General features: G+C 36.7%; 5 protein-coding genes and 1 non-coding gene across 6 annotated transcripts; 5 read left to right on the top strand and 1 right to left on the bottom strand.

Moving 5' to 3' along the window:
* Positions 1 to 111: 111 nt before the first annotated feature.
* KAFR0A06390 (uncharacterized protein) lies at positions 112 to 1095 on the top strand (the record flags this gene model as incomplete). The annotated part of the gene is made up of 1 exon (XM_003955160.1): positions 112 to 1095. The coding sequence occupies one exon, from the start codon at positions 112 to 114 to the stop codon at positions 1093 to 1095; it is 984 nt and encodes a 327-aa protein (XP_003955209.1).
* A 1372-nt stretch (positions 1096 to 2467) lies between these two features.
* Positions 2468 to 8101, top strand: FKS1 (1,3-beta-D-glucan synthase; the record flags this gene model as incomplete). Its single annotated transcript, XM_003955159.1, has 1 exon — positions 2468 to 8101. The coding sequence occupies one exon, from the start codon at positions 2468 to 2470 to the stop codon at positions 8099 to 8101; it is 5634 nt and encodes a 1877-aa protein (XP_003955208.1).
* A 387-nt stretch (positions 8102 to 8488) lies between these two features.
* Positions 8489 to 10144, top strand: GAS2 (1,3-beta-glucanosyltransferase; the record flags this gene model as incomplete). The annotated part of the gene is made up of 1 exon (XM_003955158.1): positions 8489 to 10144. The coding sequence occupies one exon, from the start codon at positions 8489 to 8491 to the stop codon at positions 10142 to 10144; it is 1656 nt and encodes a 551-aa protein (XP_003955207.1).
* Positions 10145 to 10562: 418 nt separating this feature from the next.
* On the top strand, positions 10563 to 10634 carry KAFR0Atrna2R. The gene has a single exon. It is a non-coding gene; the product is annotated as a tRNA-Arg (tRNA).
* Positions 10635 to 11355: 721 nt separating this feature from the next.
* KAFR0A06360 (bifunctional fructose-2,6-bisphosphate 2-phosphatase/6-phosphofructo-2-kinase) lies at positions 11356 to 12867 on the top strand (the record flags this gene model as incomplete). Its single annotated transcript, XM_003955157.1, has 1 exon — positions 11356 to 12867. One exon carries the CDS (start codon positions 11356 to 11358, stop codon positions 12865 to 12867), a length of 1512 nt encoding a protein of 503 aa, XP_003955206.1.
* Positions 12868 to 14036: 1169 nt separating this feature from the next.
* On the bottom strand, positions 14037 to 16622 carry KAP95 (karyopherin beta; the record flags this gene model as incomplete). Its single annotated transcript, XM_003955156.1, has 1 exon — positions 14037 to 16622. One exon carries the CDS (start codon positions 16620 to 16622, stop codon positions 14037 to 14039), a length of 2586 nt encoding a protein of 861 aa, XP_003955205.1.
* Between the last annotated feature and the right edge of the window lie 183 nt (positions 16623 to 16805).

Below are 16805 nucleotides of genomic sequence, written 5' to 3'. Positions count from 1 at the left end.
ATACAGAGAAGACGACAAAAAACACAAGTTATGTGAGTTGGATAAATAGTAATATTTTTAATAGGGTAAGGCCTCTGGATTGCCACAAATTTGAGGAATATTCTCCGGAAGATGAATAAAATAGGTATGATACTAGATGTAGGAAATGATGACAGTGTGATCAATTATTCAATACGACAGCGAAGACCAAATGCGCTGACTTCTAGAAGATATGAACGTGTTACTCAGGATACTATTGTAGAGGAATTGTTTCGGGTAATATTGGATCCATTAAATAAAAATTTACTCAATAAAGTGGTTGAAATGATAAAAATATTTGAATTTAAGAGGGTGGAAATGATGGAGATTGACAAGTTGAAATTTGGGAAGCTGTCTCAAGAGGTAATTAAGATTATGATGGGAATACGAAACGAAATGGAAGTAATGATACGGTATTTGAAAATAATAGATTTTTTATTGTCATTTTCAGTAAATAAGAACGGTAACAATGGAGTTTACAATAACTGTTATATTTTTAGGTTAATTGATCACATTTTCAAGAATTATGGAGAAAATGGAGAGATATTAAATTTTCTATATGGAATGATCAGGAAGAATCAGGACACTTTGATGAAATATGTACTTGACGAATGGAGTTTGTTTCAACTCTATAAGCTATCTATATTGGAAATGATACAATCACTAAAAAGTGACGAAGATGAAAAAGAGGAGGAAGAAGCAGAACCAAACAATGAGATGTGTAATGAGTCTTCAGGTAGGAACGCTTTACCATTATTGTTCCTGCAGACAATAAATCCTGTTGTTGCAGCTTGCGCAGCGACAGGAACGACAGCAGCAGTAGTACCATGTAACATTATAAATTTTCAAGAATGTCCGGAACAGATGACTGTATTTCAAGACGAGGATGCATTATTACCCCCACAGCAATATGCAGATTTATTCAATTTGAACCACCACGTGCTGCCTAGTAATACACAAGAGACAAAGAAGAAATGGAGGCGGTTCCACAAATTGAAACAATGGTTTAAGAGGAGGATTGGCTCAAAAAAGGAAAAAATGAAGAAGAGGGTAATAAGCGCACATTACTATTCCTAAAATGGTCAACTGATTGCCAAGCCAGGGGAAGTATGCCCCCATTGGAGGCATTGATTCAGAACGAATAGGAGCAAAAGAAGAAAGACCAAGCCACTTTAATTTTTTTATCGTAACTTTTCCCTCTTTGAGATTGACATGTTCCTTCCAGTGACATGCGCCCACAAAAATGAGTCCGGAAAGACGTGAAGTGGAGACTGGAAGAAATGAAGCAGCGAAACTAATCCAGAAGAAAAATAGAGAGCGAGAGAATTTCCATAGTACGTTCCCTGTTCGCGTTTTCGTGTCGCATATTTCACGCATAATGAAGGCCACGATCAGCATCTGATGCTGTATGTGAGTCGCGACCGATCAGTTGGTTCCCACCACGCCTGCTGCTGCTTTCCATTCTCCCACTTCGTGGTAACTTTGTGAGGTAATAAAAAACAACGTAGCGGGAAAAAAGCAGAGAAAAAAAAAGAAATGGACCGCACTGTGTCGAACTCTAAGCACAGGACCTGAATTCTATTTTTAAATTCTGCTTCCTTCCCCTCCCCCTCCACGGAACTTTTCACAGAAAACGAAGGAGAAAACAGCAACAAAAGCCCATTTTCATCATCGAGAAACGCAAAAAAAAGGCGAAAGGAATAATTGCTTTTTTTTGCCTCTTCCTTTTGTTTCTCTCGGCGGTTTTCTGTACGTACATCGTGACACACCATCACTGCAAAATCAGCAGTCTCCCTCGAGAAAGCGTGAAGGAAGAAGGCCCATCTGAAGAAACCCAACTGGCGACGACACCGACGAATGCACGAACGACACACAGCGACGGACGTAACTTTTCAAAATTTCTTGATTCACTCTCTTCTTTCTCTTTTGTGTTTCGATGCCAAAACATCAGAAAAAAAAACCTTTGTCAGAAAGAAAGGAAAGAGAAAAAAAATTCCCTCTCTCTATTTCTGTCCATATGTAACGTATGGCCCTCTCGAGGAAATCAAATCAAATTTTTTTCTCTCTCTTCTATATATTTTATAGACTGCATTTACAATTTTTTTTGCTTCTAAATTCCTTTCTCTCTTGAATAACACCTACTAGCTACCACCATCAAAGTCAGGTTGTATATATTTCTGTCAAAATATTTCTATCGTTAATATTCAAAAACTAAAAATAAAGAAAACTATCTATTCAAAGGTCAAAAAACCATCCATACATCAAATTCCACCTTTTATTAAAAAGAAAGAAGGCTTCATAGAAGGAAAAGGATTATTATATACATAGAAGAAAGAAACCATTTTACTTTCCATCTTGTTTTTTTTTCTAAGCTTCTTTTCTGAAAAATTTCATCCAGTTACATAGATATTAACTACTGAAAAATACCATGTCATATAACGACCCAAATATGAATGGTTATACAGATCAGCAACCTGATCCTTCCTCCTATCCACAAGATCAAGATCAATATCAATATCAGGATCAGGATCAGGACCAATATCAGTATCAGCAACAACAGCCATACTATGATGAATACGGTAACCCTGTATATCCTGACCAACAACAACAACCTTATTACGATAATCAAGACTATTATTCTCAACAACAACCTCCTTTGAATCCTGACCAAATGGAAAATTTTTCCGACTTCTCTTCATATGGTCCTCCTCCTCCAGGTACTCCAGGTGCTAATGGTGCTGCTTATTACCAGGATCCTCAGTATACACCATCGCAACTCTCGTACGGTGATGGCATGCAGAACGGGTTCCAATCTTCTTCGGGAACATCTACTCCTGCTATGTATGATCCAGCTGCCATTGCTATGGCTCTACCAAACGAACCATATCCTGCTTGGACAGCTGATTCTCAAGCTCCAGTCACTATTGAACAAATCGAAGATATCTTCATCGATTTGACTAATAAATTTGGGTTTCAAAGGGATTCGATGAGAAATATGTTTGATCATTTCATGACTCTTCTAGATTCAAGAGCTTCAAGAATGTCTCCAGATCAAGCTCTATTATCTTTACACGCCGATTATATTGGTGGTGATACAGCTAACTACAAGAAATGGTATTTTGCAGCTCAATTAGATATGGATGACGCCGTCGGTTTCAGAAATATGAATATAGGTAAATTATCAAGAAAGGCAAGAAAATTGAAGAAAAAGAATAAGAAGAAGATGAAAGAAGCCATGGAAAATGGTGAAAATACTGAAGAAACTTTAGAAAAATTAGAAGGTGATATTTCTTTAGAAGCAGCAGATTTTAGATGGAAAGCCAAAATGAACAATTTAACTCCATTCGAAAAAGTTCGCCATATTGCTCTTTATCTATTAGTCTGGGGTGAAGCCAATCAAGTCAGATTCACACCTGAATGTTTATGTTTCATCTATAAATGTGCTCTAGACTATCTGGAATCCCCACTATGCCAACAGCGTGCCGAACCAATCCCAGAAGGTGATTACTTAAACAGAGTAATAACCCCATTATATCGTTTCTTAAGAAATCAAGTCTTCGAAATTGTAGATGGTCGTTACGTAAAACGTGAATTAGATCACGCTAAAGTTATCGGTTATGATGATGTCAACCAATTATTCTGGTATCCCGAAGGTATCTCCAAGATCATCTTCGATGATGAAAATAAATTAATTGATTTGCCGGTAGAAGAACGTTATTTACGTCTAGGTGACGTTGTATGGGATGACGTCTTTTTCAAGACTTTCAAAGAAACCCGTTCATGGTTACATCTAGTTACTAACTTCAACCGTATCTGGATTATGCATATTTCTGTCTATTGGATGTACGTTGCTTACAATGCTCCAAGTTTGTACACTCACAACTATCAACAATTAGTGAACAATCAACCTTTACCTGCTTATAGATGGGCTACTGCAGCTCTGGGTGGTTCTTGTGCTTCCTTTATTCAACTTTTAGCTACAATCTGTGAATGGATGGTCGTTCCAAGAAAATGGGCCGGTGCTCAGCATCTTTCAAGAAGATTCTGGTTCCTTGTGGGTATTTTTGCCGTCAATTTTGCCCCAATTATTTTCATTTTTGCTTACGATAAAGATGATGTCTACTCGAGGGCAGCATACGCTGTTGGTGTCATTTTCTTCTTCGTTGCTGTTGCTACTTTGATTTTCTTTTCTATCATGCCATTAGGTGGTTTATTTACTTCCTACATGCAAAAATCATCAAGACGTTACGTTGCATCTCAAACATTCACAGCTTCTTTTGCCCCATTAAAAGGCCTTGACAGATGGATGTCCTACTTAGTCTGGGTCACTGTGTTTGCTGCAAAATATGCTGAATCCTACTTCTTTTTAATTCTTTCATTGAGAGACCCAATTAGAATCCTATCCACAATGACCATGAGATGTACTGGTGAGTATTGGTGGGGTAATAAGATCTGTAAATATCAAGGTAAGATTACCTTAGGTTTAATGGTTGCCACAGATTTCGTTCTTTTCTTCTTAGATACCTATCTATGGTACATCATTGTCAATGTTATTTTCTCCGTTGGTAGATCTTTTTACTTAGGTATTTCCATCTTAACCCCATGGAGAAACATCTTCACCAGATTACCGAAGAGAATTTACTCCAAAATTTTAGCTACAACTGATATGGAAATTAAATATAAACCAAAGGTCTTAATATCTCAAGTTTGGAATGCTATTGTAATTTCCATGTACAGAGAACATTTATTGGCCATTGATCACGTTCAAAAGTTATTATATCATCAAGTTCCTTCTGAAATTGAAGGTAAGAGAACTTTAAGAGCACCAACTTTTTTCGCTTCTCAAGATGACAATAACTTCGAGACTGAATTCTTCCCAAGAAATTCCGAAGCCGAGCGTCGTATCTCTTTCTTTGCACAATCTTTAGCTACTCCAATTCCCGAACCATTACCTGTTGATAACATGCCAACATTCACCGTTATGACTCCTCATTATGCTGAAAGAATATTACTTTCCCTGAGAGAAATTATTCGTGAAGATGATCAATTCTCAAGAGTTACTTTATTAGAATATTTGAAACAACTGCATCCTGTTGAATGGGAGTGTTTTGTCAAAGATACAAAGATCTTAGCCGAAGAAACTGCCGCTTACGACAACAACGATGAAAATGATCCAGAAAAGGAAGATGAATTGAAGGCGCAAATCGATGATCTGCCATTCTACTGTATCGGTTTCAAATCAGCAGCTCCTGAATACACTTTACGTACGAGAATCTGGGCTTCTCTAAGATCCCAAACTTTGTACCGTACTGTTTCTGGTTTCATGAATTACTCTAGAGCAATTAAACTGTTATATCGTGTTGAAAATCCTGAAATTGTTCAAATGTTTGGTGGTAATGCTGAAGGGCTTGAAAGAGAACTGGAAAAGATGGCAAGAAGAAAGTTTAAGTTTTTGGTCTCTATGCAAAGATTGGCCAAGTTCAAGCCACATGAATTAGAAAATGCTGAATTCTTATTAAGAGCTTATCCTGATTTACAAATTGCTTATTTGGATGAAGAACCTCCACTAAATGAAGGTGAAGAACCAAGAATCTATTCCGCTTTAATCGATGGTCACTGTGAAATCCTAGAAAATGGTCGTAGACGTCCAAAGTTTAGAGTTCAATTATCTGGTAACCCAATTCTAGGTGATGGTAAATCTGATAATCAAAATCATGCCTTAATTTTCTACAGGGGTGAGTATCTTCAATTAATTGATGCTAATCAAGATAACTATTTAGAAGAATGTTTGAAGATTAGATCTATCTTAGCTGAATTTGAAGAATTAAATGTCGAACAAACTAACCCATATGCCCCAGAATTAAAATACGAGGAACAAACTGCCAACCATCCAGTCGCCATTGTTGGTGCCAGAGAATATATTTTCTCTGAAAACTCTGGTGTACTTGGTGATGTTGCTGCAGGTAAGGAACAAACTTTTGGTACCTTATTCGCTCGTACTTTGGCTCAAATTGGTGGTAAATTGCATTATGGTCATCCGGATTTCGTTAATGCTGTCTTCATGACAACAAGAGGTGGTGTTTCTAAGGCCCAAAAGGGTTTACATTTGAACGAAGATATTTACGCCGGTATGAACGCTTTGTTACGTGGTGGTCGTATTAAACATTCTGAATATTATCAATGTGGTAAAGGTAGAGATTTAGGTTTCGGTACAATTCTGAATTTCACAACCAAGATTGGTGCCGGTATGGGTGAACAAATGTTATCTCGTGAATATTATTATCTAGGTACTCAATTACCAATTGATCGTTTCTTAACTTTTTATTATGCCCATCCTGGTTTCCATTTGAATAATCTTTTCATCCAATTATCTTTACAATTGTTCATGTTGACCTTGGTTAATTTACACGCTTTAGCACATGAATCCATCATTTGTTTGTATGACAGGAATAAGCCTATAACTGATGTTTTGTATCCAATTGGTTGTTATAATTTGTCACCAGCTATTGATTGGGTCAGACGTTACACACTCTCCATTTTCATTGTCTTCTGGATTGCTTTCATCCCTATGGTTATTCAAGAATTGATTGAGCGTGGTGTATGGAAAGCAACTCAAAGATTCGCACGTCATCTTTTGTCATTATCACCAATGTTTGAAGTTTTCACAGGTCAAATATATTCTGCTGCTTTGTTAAGCGATTTAACAGTAGGTGGTGCCCGTTATATTTCAACTGGTCGTGGTTTTGCTACTTCACGTATTCCATTCTCCATTCTATATTCAAGATTCGCTGGCTCAGCAATTTACATGGGTGCGAGATCTATGTTAATGTTGTTTTTCGGCACTGTCGCTCACTGGCAAGCCGCCTTATTATGGTTCTGGGCATCCTTGGCTGCTTTAATCTTCTCTCCGTTCCTTTTCAACCCACATCAATTCTCCAGAGAAGATTTCTTCTTAGATTACAGAGATTTCATCAGATGGTTATCAAGAGGTAATAACAAGTATCACAGAAATTCATGGATTGGGTTCGTAAGAATGTCCAGATCACGTATTACTGGTTTCAAGCGTAAATTGACAGGTGATGATTCAGAGAAGGGTGCAGGTGATGCTCCAAGAGCCAAGAGATGGAATATAATCCTCAGCGATATTATTCCATGTGCGATTTATGCTGCTGGTTGTTTCATTGCTTTCACTTTCATTAATGCTCAAACCGGTGTCAAAACAACTGATGACGATAGAGTTAACTCTGTTTTACGTGTTATCATTTGTACTCTTGCTCCTATTGCAGTTGATGCCGGTGTATTATTATTTACCTTGGGTATGTCATGTTGTTCAGGTCCATTGTTCGGTATGTGCTGTAAACAAACCGGTTCCGTTATGGCTGGTATAGCTCACGGTGTTGCCGTTATTGTCCACATTGTGTTCTTCATTGTCATGTGGGTTTTGGAGGGTTTCAACTTTTCTAGAATGCTACTTGGTGTTATCACTTGTATGCAAATTCAAAGATTAATTTTCCATATTATGACAATTACCATGTTAACTCGTGAATTCAAGAGTGATCACGCAAACACTGCTTTCTGGACAGGTAAATGGTATGGTAAAGGTTTAGGTTACATGGCCTGGACTCAACCTTCAAGAGAATTCGTCGCCAAGATTATAGAATTATCAAACTTCGCGGCTGACTTTGTTTTGGGTCATTTCATCTTAATTTGCCATTTGCCATTCATTTTCTTACCTAAATTTGACAAATTCCACTCTATTATGTTATTCTGGTTAAAACCATCTCGTCAAATCCGTCCACCTATCTACTCACTAAAACAAGCACGTCTACGTAAGCGTATGGTAAGAAAGTATAGTTGTTTATACTTCGCTGTACTAGTTCTTTTCGTCGTGTGTATTGTTGCTCCTGCTGTAGCATCTTCGTACGTGTCTGATACCATTGGTAGCTCTTTGACCGGTACTTTCCACAACTTAATTCAACCAAGAAATGTCAGCAATAATGATACTGGTTACCAAATGTCGACCTATTCAGGCCATTATTATACACACACACCATCGTTGAAAACTTGGTCAACAATTAAATAAGGTGACTGAAACATTCTTATTTATCCCAAGAGATTGATAAAATGAACAGACATTTTCATGTGTTTTAAAACGATATTTTTTATGCAAAATCAACTACAGAATTCCTTCTCAGTTTTTTTATTTTTATTAATATATAGGGTCTATGTATTTTAGTTATTTTAAAGGGTTTTATCCAAATACTGTACGCATCATCTTTTCAAAAATTGTCTGATCGTCATTTTTAAGATCAAGAGCCAACGTCAAAAAAAGAAATGTACTGTCACAAAGTAAAGTGTCAGCTATAACTTATCCTCTATAAATTGTTCTAACTGCTGCTTTGTGTAAAAAAATATACTTGTCGTATTAGTGTTGCAATTTCAAAGCAGAAGAGGTATAAATCAGTTAGAAATGAATATTTCGAGGGCTATTCTGGGGAATTTCCTTTTATTTACATCAATAGTTTCACTTGCAAAGGCTAGTGTATCCGATGCTACGTGCCCAGAAATCGAAATATATGGCGGTAAGTTCTTCAACTCTAAAACAGGAGAGCAATTTTTTATGAAGGGTATTGCTTACCAACCACAAAGAACTCTGGAAGACTTGGAAGAGGGTGCGGGCATATTCGAAACTAAATATGTTGACCCATTGGCAGACACATCATTGTGTCTTCGTGACATTCCCTATCTCAGAAAGTTAGACGTCAATACTATCAGAGTTTACTCTGTTGATCCAACCAAAAACCATGATGTATGTATGGAAGAATTAAAGAAGGCCGGAATATATGTTATCCTAGATTTATCGGAACCTGATTTATCAATTACGAGAGATCATCCTGAATGGGATGTGGACCTGCTGAATCGCTATAAGAGTGTTGTTGACGCAATGCACTCATATTCTAACGTATTAGGATTCTTTGCGGGCAATGAAGTTACCAATGATGATACAAACACAGATGCTTCTCCATTTGTGAAAGCTGCTATCAGGGATACTAAAAAGCATATAAGAGAACAGGGCTATAGAGCCATTCCAGTGGGATATTCTACAAATGATGACGCCGAAACAAGAGCTGCATTAGCCCAGTACTTCATTTGTGGAGATGTGACAGCCGACTTTTATGGAATTAACATGTACGAATGGTGTGGATACTCTTCATATGGGACAAGTGGTTACAAAGAGCGTACTGAAGAATTTGAAGGCTATCCTATACCTATTTTCTTTTCAGAGTTTGGATGTAATGCTATAAGACCGAGACCTTTTACTGAAGTTAGCGCATTATTTAGTGAGGAAATGTCTTCCACGTGGTCGGGGGGGCTGGTATATATGTATTTTGAGGAAGACAATGGGTATGGTGTCGTTAAAGCAGAGGGTGAAAACGTTTATGAGCTTGACGATTTTGATACTTTGCAGAAGCAGTATTCAAAGGCTAGACCAAAGGGCACTACCAAGGAAGAATATGCTAAAAATTGGCAGAAGTCGAATGATATCGTTAGTTCTTGTCCACCAAAGACTGAGGTTTGGAAGGCAACAGATCGCTTACCAGCGACTCCAGACTTACTAAAATGTTCTTGTTTGGAAGAGGTCCTTCCTTGTATTATGACAGCACATGAGGATAATGAAAAATATGTTGAATTATTCAGCTATATATGTAGCCAGGTAGATTGTTCAGACATTGCTGCGGATGGAGTAACAGGTATTTATGGTGAATATTCTGACTGTTCCATAACCCAGAAGCTATCACTGCAGTACTCCAAACTGTATACTTTGAGAAGCTCCAAGAATGGAGTTTGCCCAAATTCTGATGCAAATAAGTTGTATTTCAACCCAAGAAGCCTACATAAGTTTGACAAATATGATAAATGTAACGCACGTGCTAAGAAAGTTGAGGAGTTACTGTCAAAGAGTTCACGTACTGGCTCTGGAGAAGGGGATACATCAGATTCCATTCATAAAAGAACAAACAAGCCTAAAGACGGTAAATCGCAAAAGTCAGGATCAACGCAGCAGAGAGGATCTGGTTACGTGATTCTCTTTGTCTCCGTCTTCATAGCAAGTATCTTATTATAAAATATAAAGAAACTTTTACGAATATATAAAATAATGCACTTTATAGATTAGCATTTTTGTAAGAAACCGACTGCTTCCACGAAAATATCATGATATTATACAAGATTTGATAAATTGTTCATTGTTCATGGAACATGGCCGCATCGTGTCTGCTGATTTGTAAATTGGCTAATACTGGAAATTTGATCATGGACTGTCTGCAAACAAGTCCGTCTCAGCCACTTGTATGAGTTAGTAAATTAAGCCAGAATAGATGAATAAATGCTTTGTGGATAAAAGCTATAAATTGATACTTCTCCAATTGGGAGAGATGAGTGCCGCTTATTAATTTTCTTTTACCGGTGGTGATTATTAGTCAATATCCATCCGGAATGCATAGCGCGTTCCTTAGTCATAACTTTGGATATCATACTCTTTTGCCCCTTTAGTGCAATGGTTAGCATGCGATCTTCCGGTGGTTGTGATCCGGGTTCGAGTCCCGGGAGGGGCTGTTTTATTTTCTTTTACCACGCTGAAAAGTATGATTTTACTTTTTGCTAAACAGTTCAGACCATAGTCTTTGAGGACCGTAAAAGTCTTATATTGCTGGAAAGGCAAACTTATCGAATTGTCTTAAGTACCTACGCAATTATGTACGAATTAGCGGGAGTCTCCGTTCCATTAAAAGTGGGAAAAAAGTGGTATACACAGGAGTTCTGATGCGTCTAAAATAATATCCTACATTTCCATTTGTCTAACTTTATTAAAGCTGCAGAAATTACGAAGCAGGAAATATCTGGTGTTGTTATCCTGTATCATTTTACCCGACTTAATCAACCCTTAGGGACACTAAATGTGCTCATTGAAAATTCTTCCTTTAAAAATACGAAGATCCAGCACTTTAGCCACTACTCTTAAGAGTTAATCAACATCTCGGTAATACTGACATTATCATGGGAAAAGCTAGTGTTAATGAACAAATTTGAGTTTTTTTACAGATCAACAAATTCAATGCCCTTCTTAATTTAGAAATATTTTGATTTTTTCGATTTGCGGACCTTGAACTTTATTTCATTTTAAGATTTTTAAGGAAACTAAAGATGTGTATGATGAGGATCCACAAATTATTATAAAACAGCATCATCGTTATCATTCAGGCCCAGTGAGGATAGAAATAACGTACAGGAAATTTGGCTAATTTAAGAACTATTTTGACAATATCAGAGAACAAAATGTCATCGCTTTTATCTGATGAAGACGAGCTTTTCAATGGCTTTGGTAGTGAAACTCTCAAAACCGGAAATCATATGGCTCGAAGAGTAAAAAGATGGAATGAGATTTCGTTGCAACCTAAAAATTCGACAGATTTTGTGGCTAGAGATGCAATTCATGAGGCAAATTTTGACGATAAGGATTATGTCTCACCAGGGCAACTGTATACGACAGAATCAGGAAGATTATTTCATGCAGGCAAAATTTTAGTTGCTTTGGTTGGTTTGCCTGCAACATCCAAAACGCTAGTATCTGTTGCTATTTCAAGGTACACTAAATGGCTGGGGGTTAGGACAAAATTATTTCACATATCAGAATACAGAAAAAATGATACGGATATTCCAGATGACTATTTATCTGCAGAGCCTCAAAGCAATGAAGGGAAAATTTACAAAAATCAATTGGTTGATAAAGTAATCAATGATATGGTTTTCTTTTTTCAAGAAACAAAAGGACAAATAGCAATCTACGATTCTTTAAACATAAGAAAGGATGACAGAAGAAAAGTTCAGGAAATGTTTGACAGGTGGGGAGTGACGGTGATTTTTATAGAATCAATATTGAAAGACATTGATCTGATTAACAAGAGCATTGAGAATGCAATTGATTCAAGTGATTATAAAAATTGGGACAAACAAGAAGCTCTTACAAATTACAAAAAAAGATTGGCGCTAAACGAATCACTATACGAAACAATGACAGAAGCCGAAAATACTAGCTTTATTAAGTACATCAATTTTGGACAACAAATTATTGTAAATAATAATCATTCTGGGTATCTAATCAATAAAATTGTTTTCTTCTTAATGAATCTGAGAGATAAAAAAGGTCGTGTTTACTTGGGTCGTTGTGGAACTAGTGCATCTGATAAATATTTTGACGATGAACTATTAAATGAAGAAGGTGTTCGTTACTCGAGGGTGCTGACAGATACTGTCTTGAACAGAATAAAAAATATTAGGAAAAAACAATTCATCAAGGTTAAAAACGAGAACATTGATATCGATGAGGAGTTTGATCCCAATTCTTTGATAGTATGGACTGGGCCAAGAAAAAGAACATATGACACTGGTTTATTTTTCCTTGAGGAAGGGATTGAAGTGCGTCAAAGAAATCAGCTCCGACAACTACATCCTGGTGCAGTCGGGGACTTGTCTGAAGAAGAGGTTCAAAAAGCATATCCTTGTGAATATAAGCAGTCACTAATTGACCAGTATCACTATAGGTTCCCTAGGGCAGAATCATACCATGATTTGGCCGTGAGAATGGAGCCTTTGCTATTGGAATTAGAGCATATGGACAAAGATGTACTAATCATTGCCCATGAATCTACCCTGAGGATACTTTACGGCTATTTAATGGCGTGCACTGTTATTGATGTCCCAAAATTGCAGTTTACTAGAAATGAAATTGTAGAACTTTCATTTGGACCCTTCTGCAACACGATTGAAAAGATTCCTTTGAACATATAGTTTATATAGAAATCTAATAAAAAAACAATTTCATTTATTTATTTATACAGATATCACCGAAATAGCAAAAATGGGTGTATTCATTGTTTGCGACAACGGAGTTTTGCTTGTTTGTTTCCTCATACATTGTGATTGTATTCCCAAAGTTTATTTTTTGTATAAGGTTCCTGATAATCTTAAAATTTGTTCTCGATAGACTCGCGAGCAGAGATATTTTTATGTTGCTTCCTATTGACATTTAAAAGAAAGCTAGTTAGCAGAAGAACACAAGATATTACAATAACAACTACTGCCATTGTAACATTATTATATATTGAGCCTGACATAATTGATACGTTCGATCTTGCTGATGGAAAAAAGAATACACGCCTTCCTTAGTTTTAAATATGATAGTTTTAGTGCCTGTCACAATGACCGCGGCTAACGAACTATACTAGATTAGAGTAATTAAGAAATCTTGTTTCACAGTACACGGATTCGACGACTTTACGGAGTGATAAATGGTCCTTAATGAGGATATCATTCGTGCTAGCGGCAAAATGGCTCCCTTGATGGAGACAGTCAACACACAATTGCATATCAAGAAATGGTTATTTGTTTGCTGCAAGCTTGTGTCCACATTACTGCAAAAATGGACCGCGGGTATTAACAGCGAACTAGTGACAGGGCAAGATTTACCATAAAAAGAATAACGACCTATCGATATTTCATCAACTTTTCCATACGTATTGTTCACTCTAGAATATGTACATTATTCATTGATGAATCTTTACTAATTCAAGGATAAGAAATAACTTTATCTCGAGCACGGGCACGAGTCCTAGAAGCCCCCATGAAAATTGAATGGTTTTGAAGTATTACGTTAGTATGCTTTTGTGATATGAATAGAGTGGTAAAAATGAATCAAAAGAGGCATAGTTGATAGAATTCAAAAAAAAGAAGAAAAGGAATAGAGAAGGCAAATAATGAAGAAAAAAAAACAAAATAGGAAGAGGAAATAAATAGAGAATAAAAATTATTTTTGAGAAGATAATAAAAAAAAATAGACAAATCAAAATAAAATGAAAGGGGAAGGAAATAAAAGATTAGTGATATAGTAAAAGAGAAAAAAAAATGCATGAAAAAAGGACCCCAAATAATGAAAATAAGTGTACAAAATGGTTCAAAAATTATAATGAGAGTTGCAGCTTTTGTTGCTCTCTAGCCCATCTTGCAGTATCTTTCGTAGCTTGTGAAAACATAGGATTCGACCTGGTTTTCTTGATCAAGTCAGTGATAGAGTTTTGTGAATAAAATTGTTTAATCGAACCATCAGGTATCATTGCTGCAATATCACCTATTAGACCAACTGCAGATCTTGCTGTAGAATCTTCACTGTATAATTGCGCATCGTCTGCAATTTGAGCAATAAACTGGAAAATTGTACCGACGTAAGGATAAATGGCTTGAGGGTTGTTATGTAAACCGCCAACTATACCAACGTATGCATCAAGCACCGCTTCCATGATACGAATATTGTAATCTATAGCTTCAATAGTACCATTTTCTGGCTTAGTATTTTGAGCAGCAACACATAGAGCCATAACTTCTTGTAGATATAGTACGAAGTCTGATCCAATATTGGATGCAATGTCACCAAATACACTCAATACAGCAGGTTTCAGTTCTTTTTTAGCGCTTGGATTTGAAATCATTTGACCGAGAACACTCATGAAAGCAGTCGCATACTTTCTGAAATCTTCCTCTAATGAATTAGAAATATCGGCAATGAAACCAACTGCGGTAATGGAAACCGGAGACTCTACTTGATTCAAAGCTTTGACCAAATATGGAGAAAAAGCTTCTAAATATTTTTCAAATTCTTTTCCTAAGGAAAACGACAACGCTGAAACAGAATAAAAAACATCATCTTCGATGAATGAAGAGTCCTTTTTTTCTAAAAGTTTGATGAATAGTTCCATTAGCATATCAGATACCGAATGCACACTGGTTGGGCTTTTTCTAATTACCGCAGCCAAAATAGTTAGTATATTGGATTGTAACTCTTGTAAACTCTGAAGTTGTTCTATGTTCAATTGTGCTTCATTGACGGTCATTGTTTGTCCTAGTTTGTCCATGACGAAAGTTGATATGGACGCGGATGATTCAGAAACAGAGTCATTGGCGCATTCAACAAGCGTCGTCAATGCGGAAAAAGCGGATGCTCTGACATTGAAATCGTTATTATCTCTATTAGCACATGTTATCAATCCATCAACCAGGCTTGGGTAATAGTTATAGATTGGAGATGGTTGCAGTTCAGCCAACTGCTCGACTAAATTAATAATAATCCAGGAACAGTTAGTAGCAACCTTAGGATGATCTTGTAACCCTGTTAGACATGCTTGAACAACACCCGGTAAGTGTTCTTGAGGATCAATAGATTCCGCAACTAGATCGGCAATTCTACCTACGCACCAAGCAGCTGTTTCCTTAACCTGTAAAGATTGATCATTGATTAAGTTCAATATAGACGGCAAAGCTTGATGAACATAGTATGTTGTTTGAACCTTATTTGGACCATCTATGATGGAGCCAAACGCCATAACAGCAGCTTCACGACTTCTCCAATTTTCGTCAGTAATATTTTGTTCAACAAATTCTAGTACTGGTTCTAAGATATTATTACCACAATTCTGAGCAAATAACTGTAGACAGGCACCGGCGGACATTGATACGTTCCAATCGTCATCTTCCGGATCTTCATTTTGTCTTGTTAACAATTTTAAAAGATTTGGAACCACATCTTTTAATGAAGAGAGCGCGAAGTTATAACTTTGTAAAGCAGATTCTGGAAATTGTGTTAGCTCATAAGCAATATCAATTTCTTCTTCACAAATAGTAGACCAAAATTCAACAGTCATTGAAGCGACCTTATCATCAGGAGATTGCATAGTACTGACAGTTAAAGCATATAATGCTTGTTCCATATATGGTTTCATGTAAGAATAATATAAAGACATGATCTTACAAAGACAACCGAAAGCGGCGGCCTGAATTTCGGTATCGTCTGCCTGAGTAGCTTCACAGACAACTTGCATTAAATAATTTCTTTCTCCTTCACGATCCATATTGTTTTTGATAAAGATTAATGAGTCTGCCAATGCGTTTAGAGCAGTTAGTCTAACGGACCGAGAAGGTTCTGAAGACTGAGCACCTTGAACAATAGCAATTAGGATATTATTGGAAGATGACATTAAAGCCTGTGACTGAGGGTCTGCACTTTCACAAATATAACCTAATGCCAGCAGAGAGGCCCTCTTGACATTTTCTGGTTGTGTTGGGTTAGTATTATCCACCATAATGTTCATTAACTCTGGCCATGAATTCAAAGGCAATTCAATATCAGCAATAGCAGCAATCAATTGAGCAGAAGCGTTAGCCACACGAGGTTCGATAGATACTAGACTCATGATCGCATTTGTCTTGATTTGATTCCTTGAATCGATATCGATCTGTGTAGTCCAGCGTTGAACGAATTGCTGACTCTTTATAGAGTCTTTCGATACAAGTTCATTCTTCAACGACAGGGCGGCAAGAATTCTAGCTTCTAATTTTGCGTTTTCGTCAATTAAAACTTGTGATGAAAGACCTGCAAATTGTAAGAAATTTTCATTCGATAATTTCTTTAATTGTGTTTCACTTTGCAAACGAATATTTTGATCAGGATTTAAAATGGTGTTTTCCAATAATTGAGCAAATTCAACGGAAGACATCTTGTTATTTTGTTTATTTCAGAGAGAAAATAAAAGTTGAACCTAATACTTTAAAAAAATAAATCACTGAACCAGATAGATGTCGTTAAACTTGTAACACCAAACTAAAAATTGTGATTATGGTATGTATAAAACCAGTAAGTTTTCCCACAGAAAAGCACCTCGACTAATGCAATTCAATCA

This window comes from Kazachstania africana, chromosome 1 (assembly GCF_000304475.1).
Source record: "Kazachstania africana CBS 2517 chromosome 1, complete genome".
Lineage (NCBI taxonomy): Eukaryota > Fungi > Ascomycota > Saccharomycetes > Saccharomycetales > Saccharomycetaceae > Kazachstania > Kazachstania africana.
Note: the sequence above shows the minus strand (reverse complement) of the source record. Positions and strands in the feature narration are given on the sequence as shown.